The following is a 21,838-nucleotide window of genomic DNA, read 5'->3' as shown; positions in this document are numbered from 1 at the left end:
CTTCCCTGCCCAACTCCATAACCATTAACAGAAAACTTATTGAAAACATAAAAGTGGTATAGGTGCTCTCTCAGATTTAAATATCACGGGTTGGATTCTCCGCCCCGCCGCACCACATTTCTGCCCCGACCAGCCGGCGGGATTCTCCGTTGTGCCGGCCGGTCAATGGGGTTTCCCATCGTGGGGCAGCCCCACGCCGTCGGGAAACCCCCAGGTGCCGGCAAAATGGAGCATCCCGCCGGCGGAGAACCCTGGCCTACTTGTTTAAACATTAACCATTACATTGGTTTCACTTTTTCCACGTGCATCCCTGTCATTTATTGAGGCTAGCTTAGTTGGAGAGCTACATGTACTGGCACCCATCATGGTTGACTCACATTAGGGGCGGCGCAGTGGCGCAATGGTGACGATTGCTGCCTCATGGTGCCGAGGACCCAGGTTCGATCCCAGCCTCGGTTCACTGTCCATGTGGAGTTTGCACATTCTCCCCATGTCTGTGTGATTCTCACCCCCACAACCCAAAGATGTGCAGGCTAGGTGGATTGGCCACGCTAAATTGCCCCTTAATTGGAAAAAAATGAATTGGGTACTCTAAATTTATTTTTAAAAAATGGTTGACTGACATTGGTGGTTACAGGCGAGTTACAAACATTTTCTTTATTGGGGAAGAAATTATATTGGACCCGATCTTGAGCCAGCATTCCCCATCCATGGGATCGGTGGCACAGGGGGGGAAATGTTGTGAAAATCGGGAAACGCAATTCCCGCCGGTCTGGCCAGACGTGAGGCAGTGAAGGGGATCCCTCCGAGTGCGCAGGGGTAAGGATAGCCCCCCCCCCCCCCCCCCCCCCCCCCCCGCCGGGAGGTAGAGAGACATGCTTGGGCACTTTTCTGGCACTTCACTCAACACATGTCGGCACTGCCAGGTTGGTGCCAACCTGTTCAGGTGTAGACCCCACTGGGAGCCCTATGGGGATGGTGCTTGCTGTGTGATGGGCAGGGGAGAGACAGACACTGAGGCAGAGGGGGAATGGCAGCGAGTACTGGGGGGGCTGTTTGCCGGTGATGAATGTGGGGGGGGTTGCCATCGATGAATATCAGTGTGGGGAGAGCCCCCGATACCTCCCTGATGGGGACCGGGGTTGTTATACTGCAGTGCCAATTGGGGCGCTCTTTAAAGATGTTGCCCTGATTTCTTTCGATCCAGTTCCCAGCTCAAGGTCCCGCCCAGCAGCGTGGGGGCGTAAACCATGCCCATTTATCATTTTTTGGCTCCGTGAGAAAGCTGGTCTGTGCAACTGGAGAGTTATACAACACTTTCCTGCTTGAGCCTGACACTTTGGCAAATTGTGGTAGGATTCCACCCAATGGTGCAATGTACTCGAAAAATGACTGAGAGTAATTTTTGGCGGGATTTGCAGGGTGAATTGAGCCACCTGTAATGGCACGACTGAGATAGGTATTCATTCATACTCAGTGGAAAGATTAAGTTCCCATGTGAAACTCGCTATGCTTGTGTCCCCAGGCGTCTGATTCGCCCGACTCACCTCAACTGCTCACAGCTAACAGGGGGAGCATCATTTAAATGGTCCCTCATCACTCACTCCCAGTCAAGGCTGGAGGATGGCAGAATGGAGACCAAGCTCCTCGATTCGGGGATGCCAATCTGGCCAGGCTTCTGGATTCTGGGAAAGAGAGGTTAGGTCCCTGTGCTGCCAAGGGTGTAGGAGAACCAACAGAACAGTAACAAATGCCTCCTGGGAGGCAATGGCTGCTGCAATTAGTGCAAGCAGCATGACCAGGAAGACCACCGTCCAATGTAGGAAGGCAGTGAACCATCTCCTGTGAGTTGCAAGGGTAAGTTACCACATCTCTCTTCCTGGCATCAGTCTTTCCTGCGACACTTCAATTCCCGAACATTTTACCCCCACCCGACCCCCCACCGCCCAATCCACCAGCTGCCACCTTGCAACTAACATTCGACTCCAAGCTTTTCCTCAGTATCACCTGGCACTCACCATCACAACCTCTTAATGTCAAGGTGCTGTGCCCACACATGCCACCTGCTATGGACCCCGACCCATCAAGCGTGAGGCTCACAATGTTCTCTCTTTGTACTCGCAGGAGAAGATCGCCCATAATAGGAAAGAAACGGAAAAGACGGGAGGCGGAATCCCAGACATCAGGGGCGGAATTCTCTGACGCTCCGCAGGGTCGGGGAATCGCCCGTGGCCGGCGTAAATCCCGCCCCTGCCGTGGCCGGAATTCTCCACCACCCGGGAATCGGCAGGGGCGGGAATCGCTCCCCGCCGGATGGCAGGGCCCCCGCGGCGATTCTCTGGGCTGAAGTCCTGCCGCTGTCAGGCCTCTCCCGCCGACATGGTTTAAACCACCTCTGGTGCCGGCGGGAGCAGGCGGCACGAGCGGGCCCCGGGGCCCTGGGGGGGCGCAGGGCGATCTGACCCCGGGGGTGCCCCCACTGTGGCCTGGCCCCCGATTGGGGCCCACTGATCGGCGGGCGGGCCTGTGCCGTGGGCACTCTTTTTCTTCCGCCGCCGCCACGGCCTCCACCATGGCGGAGGCGGAAGAGACCCCCTCCACCGCGCATGCGCCGGGGTGACGTCAGCAGCCACTGACGCTCCGGCGCATGCGCGGACTCATGCCGACCGGCGAAGGCCTTTCGGCCAGCCCCGACGCCTGTCGGCATGGCGCCAAAGGCTGTTGGCGCCAGTTGGGGGAGCGGGAGCCAATCCTACTCGGGCCTAGCCCCTAAAGGTGCGGAGAATTCCGCACCTTTGGGGAGGCCCGAAGCCCGAGTGGTTCCCGCCACTCCGCTACGCCGGGACCCCCCGACCCGCTGGGTAGGGGAGAATCCCGGCCCAGAGTTTTCACCCCCTATGAGGAAAAGACCCTGGAGATCACGGGGTTGCCTGAGGAGAAAGCAGTGACTGACAGCAAGGTTGGCCTGCACCAAAGAAATGAAAATCCATTGCTCCTTCATCCAGTTGACCTGTGTCAAGTTAGTTGTTGATGTCACAGACTTATCCTTCCCTTTCACTAAACCCATTTCCATTGTGTTACAGGATCACCAGTTAATGAGTCGGGCCATCCAGATATGCTGCTCCCCTCCCACCCAAGAGACCACCTTGGTGGAGAGCTCTGAGGAGAACACCGGAGATACGTTATGGCTATCACCTGCACCTTTCACACAGAGACAGACACCTCAGTGGATACCATGGGTAGACAGGCTTCGGGTGCACTATCTGGTGAGCACCACATCGCTGCTGATGCACATCAGGTGGAGGCAGGAACATCAATGGGAGACAACAGGGGTCTGCTGGATCCCAGGACTCAATGGGCTCCAGATGCCAAGCCTTTGGACAAGCCTCCAGATGCCAAGCCTCCCTGAGCTGCTGCAGATGGTAAGCCAGGGCCATGAGATTCAGGAGGGGATTTCCGTGACATTCCTGCGACTGCAAGGCCAATTGGAGGAGTCTCAAAGTCTTCAGGCCCAGGATATGGTGCTGGCAATGCGTGGCATCCAGGTCAACAGTGCTAGGGCGATGACCACAGTGGAAAACCGAGAGCACGGCACCCGAGCCATAAGTGGTGGTGTCCAAGGCATGTCTCAGTCTCTGACGACCATGGCTGAGGGCCTCAACATCTTCTCCCATTCGCTGAGGGGCATGCCCGATTCGCTGAGGGATGTGTCCCAGACACAAGTGGACATTGCTGAGGCATTCCAGAGCCTTGTCAAACCACAGAAGACCATCGCTGAAGGTTTGACACCATGGTGCAGACACTGGGGGGCCTCCAGGACTAGTAGAGCCAGATGACTCCGAGGCTTCTGGACTCATTCCAGCTTTCCCTCCATCCCATGGAGTCATCCAGGGCCCTACGGGCCCTACAGCAAGCGTTGGAGTTCATCCCGGGGACTTCCAGTCAGAACACTCAGGCAGTCCACAACCCTTCTGACTCCCCCCTCCTGACACCAGCGCATTTCACGGGGAACGGGCAAAGCAGGGTGGCAGGGCAACACCTGTGACACCTCTAGGGGATGACCACCTAGGGCATCAAAGGCCACAGCGTGCGGAAGACAGCAAGCTGTTTCCACCTCTGATGTGCATCCTGCGGACACGCCTCAACGAAGTATTAGACCACAGAGGATCAAGTTTTAGGAGCATTGAGTGGGCACTGATGAGGTCACTATTCATAGCATGGGGAATGGATAATTGTCACATTAAAATGATCACCAGCAAAACAGTTCACACCTGAAACATGTAAAATCTCTGCCATTTGAATCTTTTTAAAATTGTTTTTATTAAAGCTTTTTTCAACCAAAATTTTTACATAACAAAAAAAATAAACGAAAAATATTTAACAAAACAAGGTGGCTGCTATCATTATACAAAACGAAAATACACATTATATCAACAGTTCCCCCCACCTGAGCCCCCCCCCCCCCCCCACTGTTGCTGCTGCTTGCCACCGCCAGCTGTTGCTGCTGCTTGCCTCCTTGAACCCCATCAAGGACCCTCTCAAGGCAGACTTTATTCGCTCCAGGCTGAGGAACCCAGCCATATCTCTAACCCAGGTCTCCACGCTCGGGGGTTTCGAGTCCCTCCACATTAACAAGATCTGTCTCCGGGCTACCAGGGAGGCAAAGGCCAACACTTCGGCCTCTTTCGCTTCCTGCACTCCCGGATCCTCCGACACCCCAAAGATCGCTATTGTTGGACTCGGCTTCACCCGCATGTCCACAACCCTGGACATAGCCCTCGCAAAGCCCTGCCAGAATTCTTTAAGCGCCAGGCATGCCCAAAACATATGGACATGGTTCGTCGGACTCCCTGCACATCTTGGGGCAGCAGGGTAGCATGGTGGTTAGCATAAATGCTTCACAGCTCCAGGGTCCCAGGTTCGATTCCCGGCTGGGTCACTGTCTGTGTGGAGTCTGCACGTCCTCCCCCTGTGTGCGTGGGTTTCCTCCGGGTGCTCCGGTTTCCTCCCACAGTCCAAAGATGTGCGGGTTAGGTGGATTGGCTATGCTAAATTGCCTGTAGTGTCCTAATAAAAAAATAAGGTTAAGGGGGGGTTGTTGGGTTACGGGTATAGGGTGGATACGTGGGTTTGAGTAGGGTGATCATGGCTCGGCACAACATTGAGGGCCGAAGGGCCTGTTCTGAGCTGTACTGTTCTATGTTCTATCTCGCGCACCTGGCCTCTACCCCAAAAAACTTGCTCATTCTCAGCGTCGTCATGTGAGCTCGGTGCACCACCTTAAACTGAATTAAACTGAGCCTGGCACATGATGCGGACGAATTCACCCTGCCCAAGGCATCAGCCCACAGGCCCTCCTCTAGCACCTCACCTAGCTCCTCCTCCCACTTGCCCTTCAGCTCTTCTACTCAGGCTTCCTCCGCCTCCTGCAGCTCCTGATATATGTCTGACACCTTCCCCTCTCCTACCCAGATGCCAGACACAACCCTGTCCTGTATCCTTCGAGGGGGTAGCAGTGTAAATGTCCCCACCTGTTTTTTCAGAAAGTCCCGGACCTGGAGGTATCTGAAAGCATTTCCCGGGGCAGGCCGAACTTCTCCTCCAGCGCCTGCACGCTGGGGAAAGTCCCGTCTATAAACAGATCCCCCATCCTTCTAATGCCTGCCCTATACCAGCCTTGAAGCCCCCCGTCTATCCTGCCCTGAGCAAATCTATGGTTGTTCCGTATCGGGGTACAAACTGAGGCCCCCTCCTCCTTCCTGTGTCTTCTCCACTGACCTCATACCCTCAGTGCCGCCGCCACTACCGGGCTTGTGGTGTATCGTGCCGACGAGAACGGCAGCGGTGCCGTAACTAGTGCCCCTAGACTGGTGCCTTTGCATGACATTGCCTCTAGCTGCCCCCGCGCCAGCCCCTCCTCCATTACCCATTTCCTAATCATGGCCACATTAGCCGCCCAATAGTAGCTACAGAAGTTTGGCAGTGCCAATCCCCCCCGGCTTTGCTCCAAGAATAGTCTTTTGACTCGCGGGGTTTTATTTGCCCACACAAACCCCGTGATAATCCTGTTCACCCGCTTGAAAAAGGATTTGGGGATGAAAATGGGGAAGCACTGAAAAACAAACAGGAATCTGGGAAGAACCGTCATCTTCACAGTCTGCACTCTTCCCGCCAGAGAAAGTGGGAGCATGTCCCACCTTTTAAAGTCTCCCTCCATCTGCTCTGCAAGCTGAGATAAATTGAGCCTGTCTAGGGCATCCCAGTTCCTAGCCACCTGTATACCTAAATATTGAAAGCTCCTCTCCACTATCTTGAGCGGGAGCTCCCCCAGTCTCTCCTCCTGACCCCTCGCATGGATTACAAACAACTCACTTTACCCCACTTTCAACTTGTACCCTGAGAAGATCCCAAAGTCCCCCAGGATCCGCATGACCTCCCCCATCCCCTCTGGCGGGTCCGAAATATACAACAGCAGATCATCCGCATAGAGGGAAACCCGGTGCTACCCCCGCCCCCCGAACCAGCCCCCTCCAGATCCTTGAAGTCCTAAGCGCTATGGCTAACAGCTCGATTGTCAGGGCAAATAGTAACGGGGACAGGGATGCTCAAAACGTCGTCCAAGTAGATTGCCATCTGCAGGCGTCCTCATAGGATATTCCCCATCACATAGTGGAAGATTGTGCAGGCCAACGATGCTCCAACTGGCAGTCACGTGTATTCATGGAGATCCCTGTGGGTATCAGTCATCACAGAGCTCTTAGATTTGGGTTCCAGCTCCAGCTGGAGATATGCATGGCTCATGTCAAGCTGGAAAAAGTATGACCTTTTGGTCATACTTGTGTACAGATCCTCTATCCGTGGCATCGGGAATCAGTCCAGAGGAGAAACCTTATTAACTGTCAACTTACAGTTACTGCACAGGCTTACAGTCTTGTCGGATTTAAGTGCTGGGACTACCGGTGCTGCCCAATCACCAAACCGTACCAGGTGGATGATCCTGAGGCCTTTCAGACGGCTGAATTCTGCTTTAACTTTCGCCAGTGGAACATAGGGGACGAGACAGGCCTGGAAATACTTAGGTTGGGCCTCAGGCCCCACGTGTATTTTGGCCAGGCCCCCCTTGATCCTACCCGGGCCATCTTGAAAAACCTCAGGTTATTTTCCCAATACCTCGCAAAGGCCTCTGACACCCATCCGTAAATTCCAATGCCAATCCCGGCGGAGGAATTGTAACCCAGTTGTGGCCCAGCAGCCTCAGTCCGTGGCCCTTCACTATGATCAATGGCAGCCTAGTGGACTGTTGCCCATATGTCACCGGGGTTATTGTTGTACCTGCTATGGCAATGGGCTTCCCCGTACAGGTAGCGAGTTTTGCTTTGGTGGCCTGCAGACCCAACTGCTGCACTCCGGTCCTCAATAATATCAGACCGATAGTGGGACTACCTCAGGAATCCCTCGTATTCCTCACCGTGCATAAATTTGCATGGCAAGCGACACTGAATTGCTTCAGGAGCATAAATCAGTTCCAACTTATTGCTGGCAGAAGAACATAGGGCTGGATTCTCCGTTTTTGGGACTATGTCCCCATACCATTGTAAAAACTGACCTTTCACGACAGAAAAACTGGCGTGAATGGGTCACATATTCATAGCCCTGCAGGGGGCTAGCAGGGACCCGGCGTGAAACTAGCAGCTTTTGCTGCTGATACGGGCCCCAGCTCTTCCGGGTCAGAGACCGCCACATGCGCACGGCGGGAGCATCCAGCGGCCACGCTTGTCCAGTGCCATATAAGGCCACCCCTACCCTCCGATCGGCCCGCCCCCGAACATGGTGGCCGCGGACAAAGTCTGCAGCCGCCATGCTAGTATCCCAATCAGCAGGACCACATTAGATCCACACCATTGGAGAATTGGGGAAATGGTCACAATTTCATGCGCTGAACTGGATTCTCTGCCCCGGCGCTGGCCACGATTTTGGTGTCTGGGTGTGGAGAATCCAGCCCACAGTCTCACAAATGGAGATTCCCAACAAGATGGTGCCTTCAATGAGGTGGTAGGTTTATCTTACTCATCCTGGTTAATACATTTTTGTTTTGGCTCTGCATTATTGATCTAGGACTGTTGGGTCTCAGATTATCGGATCTTGTGCCCCATTGAAGATTACATAAATTACCTAACCTTGGGGGGAAAAAAACCCATAGGTCAATGGTAGGAAGACAGGGCAGGTGGAAGTGGACAGGCATTATATTTTCACAGACAAACTGCAACAGGTGTAACCTTGACCTGATCCTCTCCCTGAATCCCTGACAGGGATCAACAACTTCGTGAAAAACCAGAATATGCTGCATCACAGGAGTATATCATAACATTTTTTACTCATTCAGTAAGTTAATTCCTGTATCCACTTACCTTGCACTTGTTCTTTTCAATAAGTGCTGTGTAAAATAATCGTAGTTAAATCTAGTAATACCGGTTCTGTCTCAATCTATTCTAGTTTCAAAATTGTCCACTTGTCTTTCTTTTATACAAGATTCTTTTAGAAGCCTTCAGGACATAAAAGATCTTATGAAATGAAAGTTCCTTTCCACTGTTTTCTCATCAACTGTATTTGTGTTCTGGAGTGTTTCCATGCTTGCTGAATGCAGGAGATCGAATAAAAGATAGTGGATTTGTAATCTTCATGATGCAGATCCAGCAGAGAAATATAGGGCGGAATTCTCCGCTCCCGGGAAAAATCGGGAGGGCCATCGTGAACTCGGCCGAGTTTCACAACGGCCTCGGAGGCCGCTCCTCGCCCCCTATTCTCCCCTCCCGGCGGGGCTAGGAGCAGCACTCCGTAACTCTCGGCCACCGGGCGGCGCCTATGTGATGTCAGCCGCGCATGCGCAAATTTGCCAGCTCCAACCCGCGCATGCGCGGCTGACGTCACGACGGCTGACAGCTTGATCCCGCGCATGCGCGGTGGCCGTCTTTCCCCTCAGCCGCCAAGCAAGACGTGGCGGCTTGATCTTGCGGGGCGGCGGAGGGGAAATAGTGTGTCCGATTGAGACGCCGGCCCGATGATCGGTGGGCACCGATCACGGGCCTATCCCCTCCCGAGCACAGTCGTGGTGCCCATTCCCCACCAGGCCCCCTACAAGCCCCAAAACGGGTATCTCATGGCGATTTCATGACGGCAGCGACCAGGTGTGGTTGCCGCCGTTGTGAAACGGTCGCGAACGGCAGGCTGCTCGGCCCATCCGGGTTGGAGAATCGCCGGTCGCCGTGAAGAACGGCGAGCGCCGATTCTTCCGAGGGGGGGGGGGGGTGGGAGAATCACGGGGGGCGCCAGGGGGTCATGAAATTAGTCGGGGGGCCCTCCTGCGATTCTCCCACCCGGCGTCGGGAGCGGAGAATCGCGCCCATAGAATTTTGAGCATCAGTCCAATAGAGCAAAGTTACATCCACTTGAAAACATACATTATATTCCAATAGTACTGGATGCTAGCCACTAGCTTGATATTGTGCCAAGGTGCTACCTGAGGGTCAGAGACACCAGTGCTATTGGTTCTGCTGCGGAATAATTTTTTTTTTTTAAATTTTAGAGTACCCAATTATTTTTTCTAATTAAGGGGCAATTTAGTGTGGCCAATCTACCTACTCTGCATAATCTTTGGGTTGTGGGGGCGAAACCCACGCAGACATGGGGAGAATGTGCAAACTCCACACGGACAGTGACCCAGAGCCGGGATCGAACCTGGGACGTCAGCGCCGTGAGGCAGCTGTGCTAACCACTAGGCCACCGTGCTGCCCTCTGCTGTGGAATAATGAGCCTCTTGCACCCAAAGTTCACCTCATTTCAGGGCTTCTAAATCCTGGAAAGACTTTCTGGGAACCTTTTAAGTTTCTTTTTAGTAATCTTTATTGTCACAAGTAGGTTTACATTAACACTGCAATGAAGTTACTGTGAAAAGTCAGCACATTCCAGCGCCTGTTCGGGTACACAGAGAGAGAATTCAGAATGTCCAAATTACCTAACAGCAAGTCTTTCGGGACTTGGGGGAGGAACCCGGAGCACCCGAAGGAAACCCACCCAGACATGGGGAGAATGTGCAGACTCCACACAGACAGTGATCCAAGCTGGGAATCGAACCCAGGACCCTGGCACTGAGAATCAACCCACTGTGCTACCATGGCTGCATCACCATGTCAGGTGTGTAAGTAGCCTGGTTTTGTTTTCTGACACTTATGTGAGCAGGCATGATGGGGCTGGCTGTAAGGGTTCATGAACTGCTATTGGGCCAAGGAACAATATCACAAAGGTGTACTGAAGCTACACCATTTCGCACTCAGTCTTTGCCCTGTGTGTCTGTTGCTTAGCAGGAGTGCAATCCTGATGTCAATAAAATCAACTAAGAAGTGCCATCCTGAAGTTTCCAGAAGGTAGTTGTCATTGTTCTTTTTAATGTTTCTCAATACCTGAGGATTTGTGGTCAAATCATCCACATTGGATCATCCACATGTGGATTCTTCACTGCCAGGGAGCCAAAAACAAACATTTCTGATCCTATCACCTGGTCCAGGTAACAATGCCATTTAGATATTGGCACAAAGGACTGAGTCATTTCTCTCTGATCTTCCAAATGATTTTCTGAAACATTGCAGGAAAACAATGAGTGGGCCTGCGTGCAGGCTGCTAGATTTGAGGGACTGAAGGTGCCGGCACATCAAGGAAGCCTCTTGCAATGAGCTTTTTTTGCCTTTAAGCCAAGTTTAATCTGCTGCAAGCAATAAGTTTCCTTGGGTTCAGGCTAATTGCCAGTTATAATATGTAAACTACTCAGTGGGAGCTTTTAAAACTGGATTTAAGCTTTAACTGTGACTGCATGGATTTTCTGGGAATTAGGGAGCTTGTCAGGGAGGTCAAATCCAGGTGACTGGATTTGAGAGGGTTGCACAATTTATAGGCAAGAAATCCTTTAAATAGTGAAACCTCACATCTGCTTCCTTGCCTAACTGAAAGGATTTTGCTCATGTGACTTGTTCTGAGAGTGTTTTAATCTGGTCAAAATCCACTGATCACCTTTGGAGATAAAGGGTGGTTTTAAACACCTCTGTAGGTATTATGAGTTTTAAAAAGGGTTTTCCAGTTAAGGGGCAATTTAGTGTCATCAATCCACCTACCCAACACATATTTGGGTTGTTGGGGTGAGACCCACACAGACATGGGAGAATGTGCAAACTCCACACAGACAGTGACCCGGGGCTGGGATCGAACTGTGAGGCAGCAGTGCTAACCACCGTGCCAGTCATCCACCCCAGGTATAATAAGTTTTGATGGCTTCCCCCTTGCTATACGACCAGGCAAGGGAGATGGTCCCTGGTTTCTTGGATTGTAACATGTTTTCACAATGAATGGTGTGAAATTACATAAGGATGAGAGTTGAGCTTTGGTCCTGTAATGACTGTTGGAAATGTCCAGAAACTGTAGCCAATTTGTGAATCATATGACCTGCAGCAGCCATCATTTGGTCCAGCTCGGTCCACCTTTTAAATAGGTAAGGTTTGATTTACACAGTTTATGATGTTTTTCATGCCTTAGGAACATGACAATAGTTTTAAAAATATGGTACTATAGTATTCTAAAGATCAATCATGCCATGTTCTTGGATGTTTAACATTGGATTAATGTTTATGCAATTAAATTAAGAACTTATGAGAGAAAGTGAGTAAATGGTATGGAATTCAGCTTTTAATTTGATATCAATAGGCTATGCTCAGCACACAGAAACTTCAATTATAACATTCTTGCTTATGTGATTGAGACCCACCCACTAATAAATTAGTTTCATTGCTGTTCTGATGAACAAAGAAAATATAACCACTGAAGCATACTTTACCTCCAGCTGTAACATTACAATTCACAGGATGATGATCAAAACAGGTTCTATGTAAATACTTCCTTATCTCCGATAGTTTCAAGTGGAACTCTTTTGGTAATAAACACCCTTTCATCAAGTGCACATATTTCATGTTCTGTAAAGCAACATTCTGCTTCTGTAAAGTTATTTCACTTCCATCTACTACTTTGAGATACATCATTTGTTAGTATATAAAATGTGGGCATCCCTGGAAATGGCAGCATTTATTGCCATTTCTATGTCTGGATGGCCTGCCTGGCCATTTCAGTAAGCAGTTAAGGGCCAAGCATGTTGTTGTGAGTCCAGATTCATATGTAGACCAATCAGAAGAAGGACATAAGATTTCCTTCTGACAAGGGTATTAGTGAACTGGTTGGGTTTTTACTGCAGTCTGTCCCTTTTACTGGTATAAGCTTTCTCTTCCAGAATTTCAAAACCTTGAATTCAAATGCTCCAACTGCCGAGATGGAATTTGAATTTGCATTGGTTGGGTAATTAATCCAGGCCTCTAGTTTACTAGTTCAGTATCATAATAATAATAATAATAATTACTAAATATTACTTTATGTATAAAAACATTAGAACATAGAACATAGAACAGTACAGCACAGAACAGGCCCTTCGGCCCTCAATGTTGTGCCAAGCCATGATCACCCTACTCAAATCCACCCTATACCCGTAACCCAACAACCCCCCCCCCCCTTAACCTTACATTTATTAGGACACTACGGGCAATTTAGCATGGCCAATCCACCTAACCCGCACATCTTTGGACTGTGGGAGGAAACCGGAGCACCCGGAGGAAACCCACGCACACAGGGGGAGGACGTGCAGACTCCACACAGACAGTGACCCAGCCGGGAATAGGAAAGGGGAATGCATTCACCCCCCAAGCCTCTACAGCTATTCAAAGTAGATGATATCTAGTACATATAGACACAGTATTTAGAAGTGCAGAAAGAGGCCATTCGGCCCAATTGAGTCTGCACCGACCCACTTAGGCCCTCACTCCCACCCTATCCCCGTAACCCAATAACCCCATCTAACCTTTTTGGTCACTAAGGGCAATTTATCATGGCCAATTCAACTAACCTGCACATCTTTGGACTGTGGGAGGAAACCGGAGCACTCGGAGGAAACCCACGCACACACGGGGAGAACGTGCAAACTCCGCACAGACAGTGACCCAGCAGGGAATCGAACCTGGGACCCTGGTGCTGTGAAGCCACAGTGCTATCCACTTGTGCGACCGTGCTGCCCTATCTGACCTGCACTTTCAGTCCATATACCCACCTTAGTTCCATTGTGCTTAATTACCATAGCTAACAAAAATATAATAATTTCAGTTTTGAAATTTTTAATTGACCTAGCCTGAACAGTTTTTTGGGGGGAGAACTTTTCAGATTTTTGATACAATTTGTGCAAACAAATACTTTCTGACAGCATCCAGAACATCCTAGTTCTAATTTTAAGTCCATGCCACCTTGTGCTGGGCTCACCTGCCAGAGGAAATAATTTCACTCTATCTATCCTATCAAGTCCGTTGATCATCTTAAACATGTGAGTTAGATCATCCTTTAATCTTTTATACTAAAGAGATTACAAGCCTAGTCTATGCAATCTCCTCAGAATTCAAACCTTTTAGTCCTGGCATCATTCTGGTGGATCTGAGCTACACCCCCTTCAAGGATAATACATCTTTCCTAGGGTCTGGTACCTGAAACTGACCACAGTACTTCAGACTAACCAAAGCTCTGTAGAGATGTAGGCCGCGATATTCCCACCGTGTTTCGCCCGGCGCCAACCCTGTTACATCGGGTGCAAAGCAGGAAAGGCCAAAAACGGGTTTTGCACCAAGCACCCAGCCTCATGCGGTGGACCTGACCCACGAAGTCCACCACGATGTGGTTCATGCCCTTGCTTGGTCGGGTGCTCTTTCAGACGGCCGGTGCAGACTCAATGGGCCTAATGGCCTCCTTCTGCACTGTAGAGATTCTATGGTTCCTGTGGGCTTCGTTATTTTGGGCCTTGTACTCTGCCTTCCATTGGTAGGAACAGCTGTTTTAGACCAAATTTTTACATGATGTAATCGTAAAATTTTCTCATTCAGTTTAAAAGGTGTCCTGCGTGAAAATTGGCAAGACATGTCGGAAACCCTTACTTCCGGGTTTCCCATCTTCCTGGCTCTGAGCAAATATCGGAGCCTATGTCTCTGTTGCTGGCTGCTAGGGCTCATTCACCCGCTCTGTCATTGAGACAGAAAGCGCTCACTTACTTGTGATCTGGTTTCAACCCACCAACCCATTATTCATAGTTGGTACCCTAATTGAAATGTCTTTTCTTTGAGGTTGGAACAGGAGACACCCAAGTACCTGATTTTAGCTAAACTACCCCCTGCTCTCCCCACTGAGTGAATGAATTAAGAAAAATTCCTGGTCACTTGGATGTCACAAAGGAACTACCACATCACAATGGTGTGATATGGCTGAGATTATACATGACAATCTACCCTTTGTTTTCTTAACATTAACATCCTAATTTACTATGGTAACCAGCCCAACTGGTTTATCGCTAAGGAAAAATGCTAAATTTAACCATTACAGAACCATATAGTTAAGAAAATTAGTTCAAACAATACGAATGAAAAGATAATTAGTACACATTTGTTTTACTAACATTTATTTGTGTAAAAGGGAAATCTCCCAGTTTGCTGTCTAGTACTTATCTCCCAATGAATGTCAATAAAACAGATTATCTGGCCAAAATTGTATAATTAATTAAGATTCTCGTCTGTGATGCCCTTTTGTCCCTGGGCAAAGTGGTAAGGGCAGGATTGGAGTGGGAACAGAACAAAGAGTGCAAACTTTGAATTGAGGATCACTGCTCTTGCCCTGCAGGCCAAGTTACAATCAGCTTTCACATCACCAAACCAGATATTTCAGAGAGCAGAACTAAATAATACAATAAGGGGCCTCGCTTTCAGTGCAGTTTAAAGTTTATCATTATTTTAATGAGAAAAATCGCAATTTAACCTTTTTAACAGACACTTTAAAGAAATGTGATAATTTGTGAATTTGGTTCATATCCTACCAAAAAGTTTTACCTTTCAGTAAGTTTGACTGTTTTGGGAAGTTGAAAAGTGCATGATCTAATTTTACCTTTAATAAGGTTTTGTTTTCATATGCAGCTGAAATGTAACACACTCAAGTGTAGCCACTTTACAAACTATCTTTGAATACAGTATAGAGAGAATAAAACGTTTAAAAATGGCATGTTAGCGCCACCTGCAGTACAAAATGTTAATCTGCACATTAATTTTAAAAATATATTTTACTTAATGTGATATTTATGACCCAGTCTCAACCAAGGAAATTTTCCATTCAAGGTAACATTAGGAGGCGTTTTCAAAGATTTTTCAAGTTACCTGCATCTCCTAAGAACAGGAATGGACCCAAGAGTGACCATGGATATACCAATCCCAAGCAATATCTTCAGACTTTGTTTCTTCTCTGTCAAATCATTCTTCTATCCATGCTGCTGCATTTCATCTTCCAATGCAAGCTTCCTGTGAGGCACCTTATTGAAAGATTTCTGAAAATTGCTGAAAAAACGTCATGTTGACAAAGCTTTTCATTTTCAGGACAAATGTAAAAATGCCAAATTTGTAAAGAATCACAACAATTTATACTACAGGACGAAAGGGTGCTGGTTGATTGGCAAATCAAATCTGATTAGTTGGGGCATTGCCATGGAGAAAGTAATGAGGAACTATAGGTTCCCCACGTTCCTGGATAATTCAACAAAGGTGCAAGGCTTGAAGATATTCTTTTGTTTGCAGAAAACTGGTCCCTGTGTATGAATGTTGCTTCTAGCGAGTGTGAATGAACCATACTACAACTGCTAATCTTAAATTGGTTGTTCGTGTAGCTATTCATGTATTCAGGATTGTATAGCAAGTGCTGCCCAATTGTGGAATCACATCGAACAGTAAATATAACAAGATAATCAGTCAAACTCAAAACTTGCTTCATTTATGTTTACTAGAAGTGACATATGTTCATATTCAGTTACCTTTTTCCTGTAAAACAAAAGTAATATGTTCAAGCCTTGTGCCTTGCTTCAATTACCTGGGACCTTGGTGAGTCTATCATTCCCCATTGCTTTCTCCATGACAATGCTTCAGCCAACTTGCCAATTCTAAATTGTAGAAATTAGTATAAACTGTTGTGATCATTTGAATTTGGCAGTTTTGCAATTGTCCTGATGAATGCAAGACAAAAAGCTTCGGCCACATGCCTCTTTTCAGCAAGAATCAAGTTCTGTACTAGCACGTGTTCTGAATATCTGTACACACCATACGCATTGCATTCCTTTTCACATTTCATTTCCCAGCCAAGAGAACATTGAGAGTAAACTAATCCCAGGTCTCTGAGTTGGAAGATCTACAGTGAAGATTACAAGTTTTACTAGGATAGATTTATACTCTGATGATTCTACATAGGGATCTGTGGGCAAATAACTTTGCCATATCACTTGATTCTGGATCACAATCCAAGGTGGGGAGCATCAGTGCTTTGGACACCAGTGATGATCCTTGAACTTCATAGCTGAGACCCTGAAACTTTAATGGACTAAACTCTGACAAATCCCAGGAGCTGATAGTCTATATCCTTGGGTTTTAAAAGAGGTGGCTGCAGAGATGGTGAATGTGCTGGTTACGATGTGCAAAATTCCCTCGATTCCAGAACAGTCCAAGCTGATTGGAAGTTAGTATATCCTGACACTCCCTACAGAGCAGAAGGAACCACTCAACCTATTGAGCCCCCACCGACCCATCGAAAGAGCACCCCACCCAGGCCAACTCCCCATCCCATCTCCATCTAACCGGCACATCTCGGTCACCAGGGGGAAATCTTTAGCATGACTAATCCACCTACTTGCACATCTTGGGTGGTGGGACGAAACCGGAGCACCTGAAGGAAACCCATGCAGACACGACGAGAACATGGAAACCTCACTCAGCAGTCACACAAGGTCAGAATCGAACCCGGGTCCCTGGCAGAGCTAACCACTGTGCCACCATGCCGCCTCATTACACGATTATTTTAAAAAGGACGGAGAGGGAAAACAAGGAACTATGGGTAGGTTAGTTTTTCATTTTCATTTATACCTGACAGCAGAAAAATGCCTGCAACCACCATAGGGAAGAGAGAGATTAACAGCACCAACATGTTGCACACTTAGACCCCTATTGACTCTGGTCCACACTTTTCGTACCAAATTTTAAATTTCAAATTGACATAGCAGCAAGCCAATCAAAATAAATTTTGCATGGCCTAGGAAGGAAACAACCATGGAAAGTAACATGGAAATCCCCAGTGTGGTCCTCACACCTGCAAAGAAAGCAAACCAGAAGTCAAGCAGATGTAATATATGTGGATTATGGCCTGGTTTAAAATTAGGTCACTGCAACTATTACAGAGAAATTCCCCAGCCTTCCTCTCTCATGTCAACCCAAGTTTTATCTTGCCCAAAAGTAAGAACGTTAACTTGGTGCCTATAGAAAACTGATCATAATGTCACTCTGGGCCAGTCATCATTTCATCTTGCGTGTGTTTTGCAGACTAAACAAAAGAAAGAAACACCCCACAACTCAATTATTCAATATTTTACTTAAAAAAGTAAGAGAAAACCATTGAATCAGCAGTCATTAAAAAGAGACCGCAAGCACATGGAATTAATTTTTTATTATCAAGCTTGAAAGACAACTGGATAAATATTGAAGTTATTCTGTATGTGTCATTTCCATGAAAATCTGTTTTCCTTCCCCCTTTGTTTACTGATGCTACTTAACCTCGGCATGACATTGTCGTGGTAACATGCCGAGATTGTTCCAGGCTCTTACCATGCTGGTGTAAAGTCCCAATTGCCAACACAGAACCATAATCCTTCAAAAGACTACTTCAATACCAAACATTCTACTATTGGTCCGAACCAGTGACATTAGCTGAAAAGTATTGCTAGTAATCAATCGAAGGAAGTATTAAAGGTCAATTTTCCTGGTTAACACTGCATTGGTAATTATCCTCTGCAGACAGCAGCACAATAACAGTCTCATTAGCAAGCTTACCCATAGATCTGTTCCACACTGCATTGTACAGCTGGCAGTAACAATTGTCATTGGCATTCATCACCATAGCAACTGGCTGGGAGAGACGCCAATCCTGTGCAAGTGCTGTAAGTGATGAGTTTTCAGAATTTAAAGTGTGTTGCACGGTGATGTCTCAAACGTAAGAGAAATATTTGTCAGGGCTGGAATTTTATAAATTTGCCCCTACCAACACCGGAAAATAAAAACAGGTCAAACCATCAAGATAAGGCTTTTTAAATTACCATGTTATCCACTCTCTTGTGTTATGTTCTTATGTTCTCTCAATACAGAACTAAATTTGGAGCCATCAAAGAAACGGAAATAGCATAAATGTTGATCAGCTGTGTTATCGATGATTTCATAGTTACAGCCAATTGAATTCTTCACTGGGTTCATTTAAAGTTTGATTTCCATAAAATCCAGATCAAACAAGTCATCCTGTGAATATTTGTGCTCTTTTCAGGAGATTTCTTAGAAGAAACTGTGTCCGAAATGTCAACATGTCTTTTGGTGCTAAACCAGTGCAGTCCTGGCTATGGAACCAGAATTTGTTTTTTGTTTGGTTGGTGTTGGGGAGGAGATGGGGAAGCACAGGAGCGGGGCAAGTAGTAATTCAGATATACCAGAGCTCATTCAATCTAAAATACACACTAAATTCTGATATAATCTATTACTTGCAGAACATGTGTCCATCTGCCAAAGTGGTTTATATCTGCAACGCAGAGTAACAAGCGCCAAAACTGGCATCCCAGAAACACTACCAGTTATGTGGGAATTGGACTTTATTTAAATTAATAATAATCTTTATTGCCACAAGTAGGCTTACATTAACACTGCACTGAAGTTACTGTGAAAAGCCCTTAGTCGCCACATTCCAGTGTCTGTTCGGGTACATGGAGGGAGAATTCAGAATGTCCAAATTAGTTAACCTAACAGCACATCTTTGGGGACTTATGGGAGGAAACCGGAGCACCCGGAGGAAACCCACGCAGACACAGGGAGAACATGCAGACAGACAGTGACCCAAGCCAGGAATTGAACCTGGGACCTTGGAGCTTTGAAGCAACTGTGCTACCCACTGTGCTACCCCCCATTAGGCGAAAAGGGCTTCACCAGCATGACTTGCTGAATCAAGAAATGGTTGAGCTCACGGGCTTTACACATCCACAAACGTTGTCCAAATTGCCAGCTTTGGCTGAAATGTTTACAATGGGGACGCAAATCCCACTATGTTGGAAGAACTGCAGGAGAGCCCCGAAACTGGAATGGGGCAGGGCAAAATTCTATCACCCTGCTCCAGCTAGCGTGATCATGATCTCGCCCAGATGGGGCAAGAAACTGATCACAGCGAATTTGCATTCATTTTAATTTCATTAGTGAGATGAAAGTCAAATGTAGTGGCCTCCTGGTATAGGGGAGGGCAGCATGGCAGCACAATGGTTAGCACTGGGACTAAGGTGCTGAGGCCCCGGGTTGGAATCCCGGCCCTCGGTCACTGTCCGTGCGGAGTTTGCACATTCTCCCTGTGCCTGCGTGGGTTTCACCCTCACGACCCAAAACGATGTGCTGGTTAGGTGGATTGGCCACGCTAAATTGCCCCTTAATTGGAAAAAAAATAAGTGGGTACTCTTAAATTTATTTTAAAAAGAAAAAAAAAGTTAAGGGAGTGAAGAAGAGGAAACTTAGTGAAATTTATTTTCATAAAACGATAGTGGAATTGTGGAGAGCACTGGAAGCAAAAATATGGAAATATTTAAGAAACAAATGGATGCCAAAATTCTAATGGACAAAAGATCATGGGCCAGGAGCGTGCAGTTTCCTACCCTATATACTCTGCAGGGGCCCTCAACTTCAGAACCAGCCTCTGAATTAAACTTGTAGATAGGTGTGACATGGAACGATAGATCATGAAATCATAGAAACTACTGCACAGAAACAAACTATTTGGCCGATCGTGTCTGTAAAAGAGGCCCTTTGAAAAAGCAGTTGTGCTTAATTTTCAGTGGTTAGCACTGTTGCTTCACAGCACCAGGGTCCCGGATTCGATTCCAGGCTTGGATCACTGCCTGTGCGGAGTCTGCATGTTCACCCTGTGTATGCGTGGGTTTTCTCCGGGTGCTCTGGTTTCCTCCTACAAGTCCCGAAAGACGTGCTTGTTCGGTGAATTCGACATTCTGAATTCTTCCTCTGTGTACCCGAACAGACACCGCAATGTGGCGACTAGGGGCTTAGTGACTTCATTGCAGTGTTAATTTAAGCCGACTTGTGACAATAATAAAGATAAAGAGAAAGCAGCAACTTCTTCATCCACGGGGCTTTACTCGCCCAAGCAAACCCCAAAATCAGCGCATTCACTCTCCTGTAAAAAGCCTTAGGAATGAAGATCGGGAGATTCTGAAACACCAACAAGAACCTCGGGAGAACTGTCACCTTCACCGACTGTACCCATCCTTCCAGCGACAGCGGGATCACATCCCACCTCCTAAAATGCCCCTTCATCTGTTCCACCGATACAAATTCAGCTTGTGCAGGTGCTCCTCCTACAAGTCCCAAAAGACGTGCTTGTTAGGTGAATTTGACATTCTGAATTTTCTCTCTGTGTACCCGAACAGGCGCCGGAGTGTGGAGACTAGGGGACTTTCACAGTAACATCATTGCAGTGTTAATGTCAGCCTACTTGTGACAATAATAAAGATTATTAATTCCATTTTGTCTAGAACACTACGTTCCCCATCTTCAAGTACACATCCAACTCTCTTTTTTTTCATAAATTTAGATTGCCCAATTATTTTTTCCAATTAAGGGGCAATTTAGTGTGGCCAATCCACCTAGCCGGCACATCGTTTGGGTTTTGGGGACGAAACCCACGCAGACACGGGGAGAATGTGCAAACTCCACACGGACAGTGACCCAGAGCCAGGATCGAACCTGGGCCCTCAGCGCCGCGAGGCAGCTGTGCTAACCACTAGGCCACCGTGCTGCCCTGTCCGACTCTCTTTTAAAATTTTTTATGGAATCAGCTTCCACCACTTTCAGCTTTCAGATCCCAACAACCCTCTGCGAAAAAAATTCATTCTCATCTCCTATTTGGACCTTTTGCCAATTATGTTAAATATCTGACCTCTTGTACTTGGCCCATTCGCTAGAGATAATAGTTTTTCCACCTGCACCATCAAAACTCTCATCATCTTGAAAATCTATATTGGATTACCCCTTGAGGTTTCCTGTTCCAAGGAAAACAGTCTTAACCTTTCCCACCTACCCTCATGCCCGAAGTCCCCCTGTCAATGGTAATATTCTGGTCGACCTCCACTGTACCCTGCCCTTTCTATCTTACCTGTATTCTGCCATCCATAATGTTCCAGTTGAATCAGCAAGGATTTATGGAGATCTTTCCCAATAAATTACCAGATTTTTGTGAGGAAATAACTTGACCTTTATGCCAACCAAAATTAGGCAGATGGAACATATTTAAATTTCAGCAAGGCTTTTGGTAGGAAACCATGGATTAGGTGATAAGCTTCTGAGGTGAATTGAAATCAGGTTAAATTAGAATAAGAAAAGTGTGGCTGTAAATATAGACTTGACAAAGGCTCACGAGTGAGATGTCACAAGTACAAGTACGGAGACCATTCTGCTTACACTGCCTATAAACTATTCGAGTTGGGGCAAAGAAGCTCCTGGCGGGTTTTCGACAATGAGAAGCCAGGTTAATGGCTGGGGTGGGGCCCAGTTTGCAGAGGTGAATTTACTAGTGAGCAGGCCTGCACTATGGCAATGCTGTCGGT

The 21,838-nt window shown here is 47.5% G+C and overlaps 1 protein-coding gene across 2 annotated transcripts in view; it reads left to right on the top strand.

Moving 5' to 3' along the window:
• LOC119977325 overlaps window positions 1-4,240 on the top strand; it is a 29,093-nt gene extending 24,853 nt beyond the window's left edge. For both annotated transcript variants that reach the window (XM_038818105.1, XM_038818104.1), the window contains one exon: window positions 3,084-4,240. In XM_038818105.1, coding sequence (XP_038674033.1) covers window positions 3,084-3,836 — 753 coding nt within the window. In that variant the 3' untranslated portion in view covers window positions 3,837-4,240. The remainder of the gene's footprint in view (window positions 1-3,083) is intronic.
• Window positions 4,241-21,838: the final 17,598 nt, after the last annotated feature.

This window comes from Scyliorhinus canicula, chromosome 14 (genome assembly GCF_902713615.1).
Source record: "Scyliorhinus canicula chromosome 14, sScyCan1.1, whole genome shotgun sequence".
Lineage (NCBI taxonomy): Eukaryota > Metazoa > Chordata > Chondrichthyes > Carcharhiniformes > Scyliorhinidae > Scyliorhinus > Scyliorhinus canicula.
Note: the sequence above shows the minus strand (reverse complement) of the source record. Positions and strands in the feature narration are given on the sequence as shown.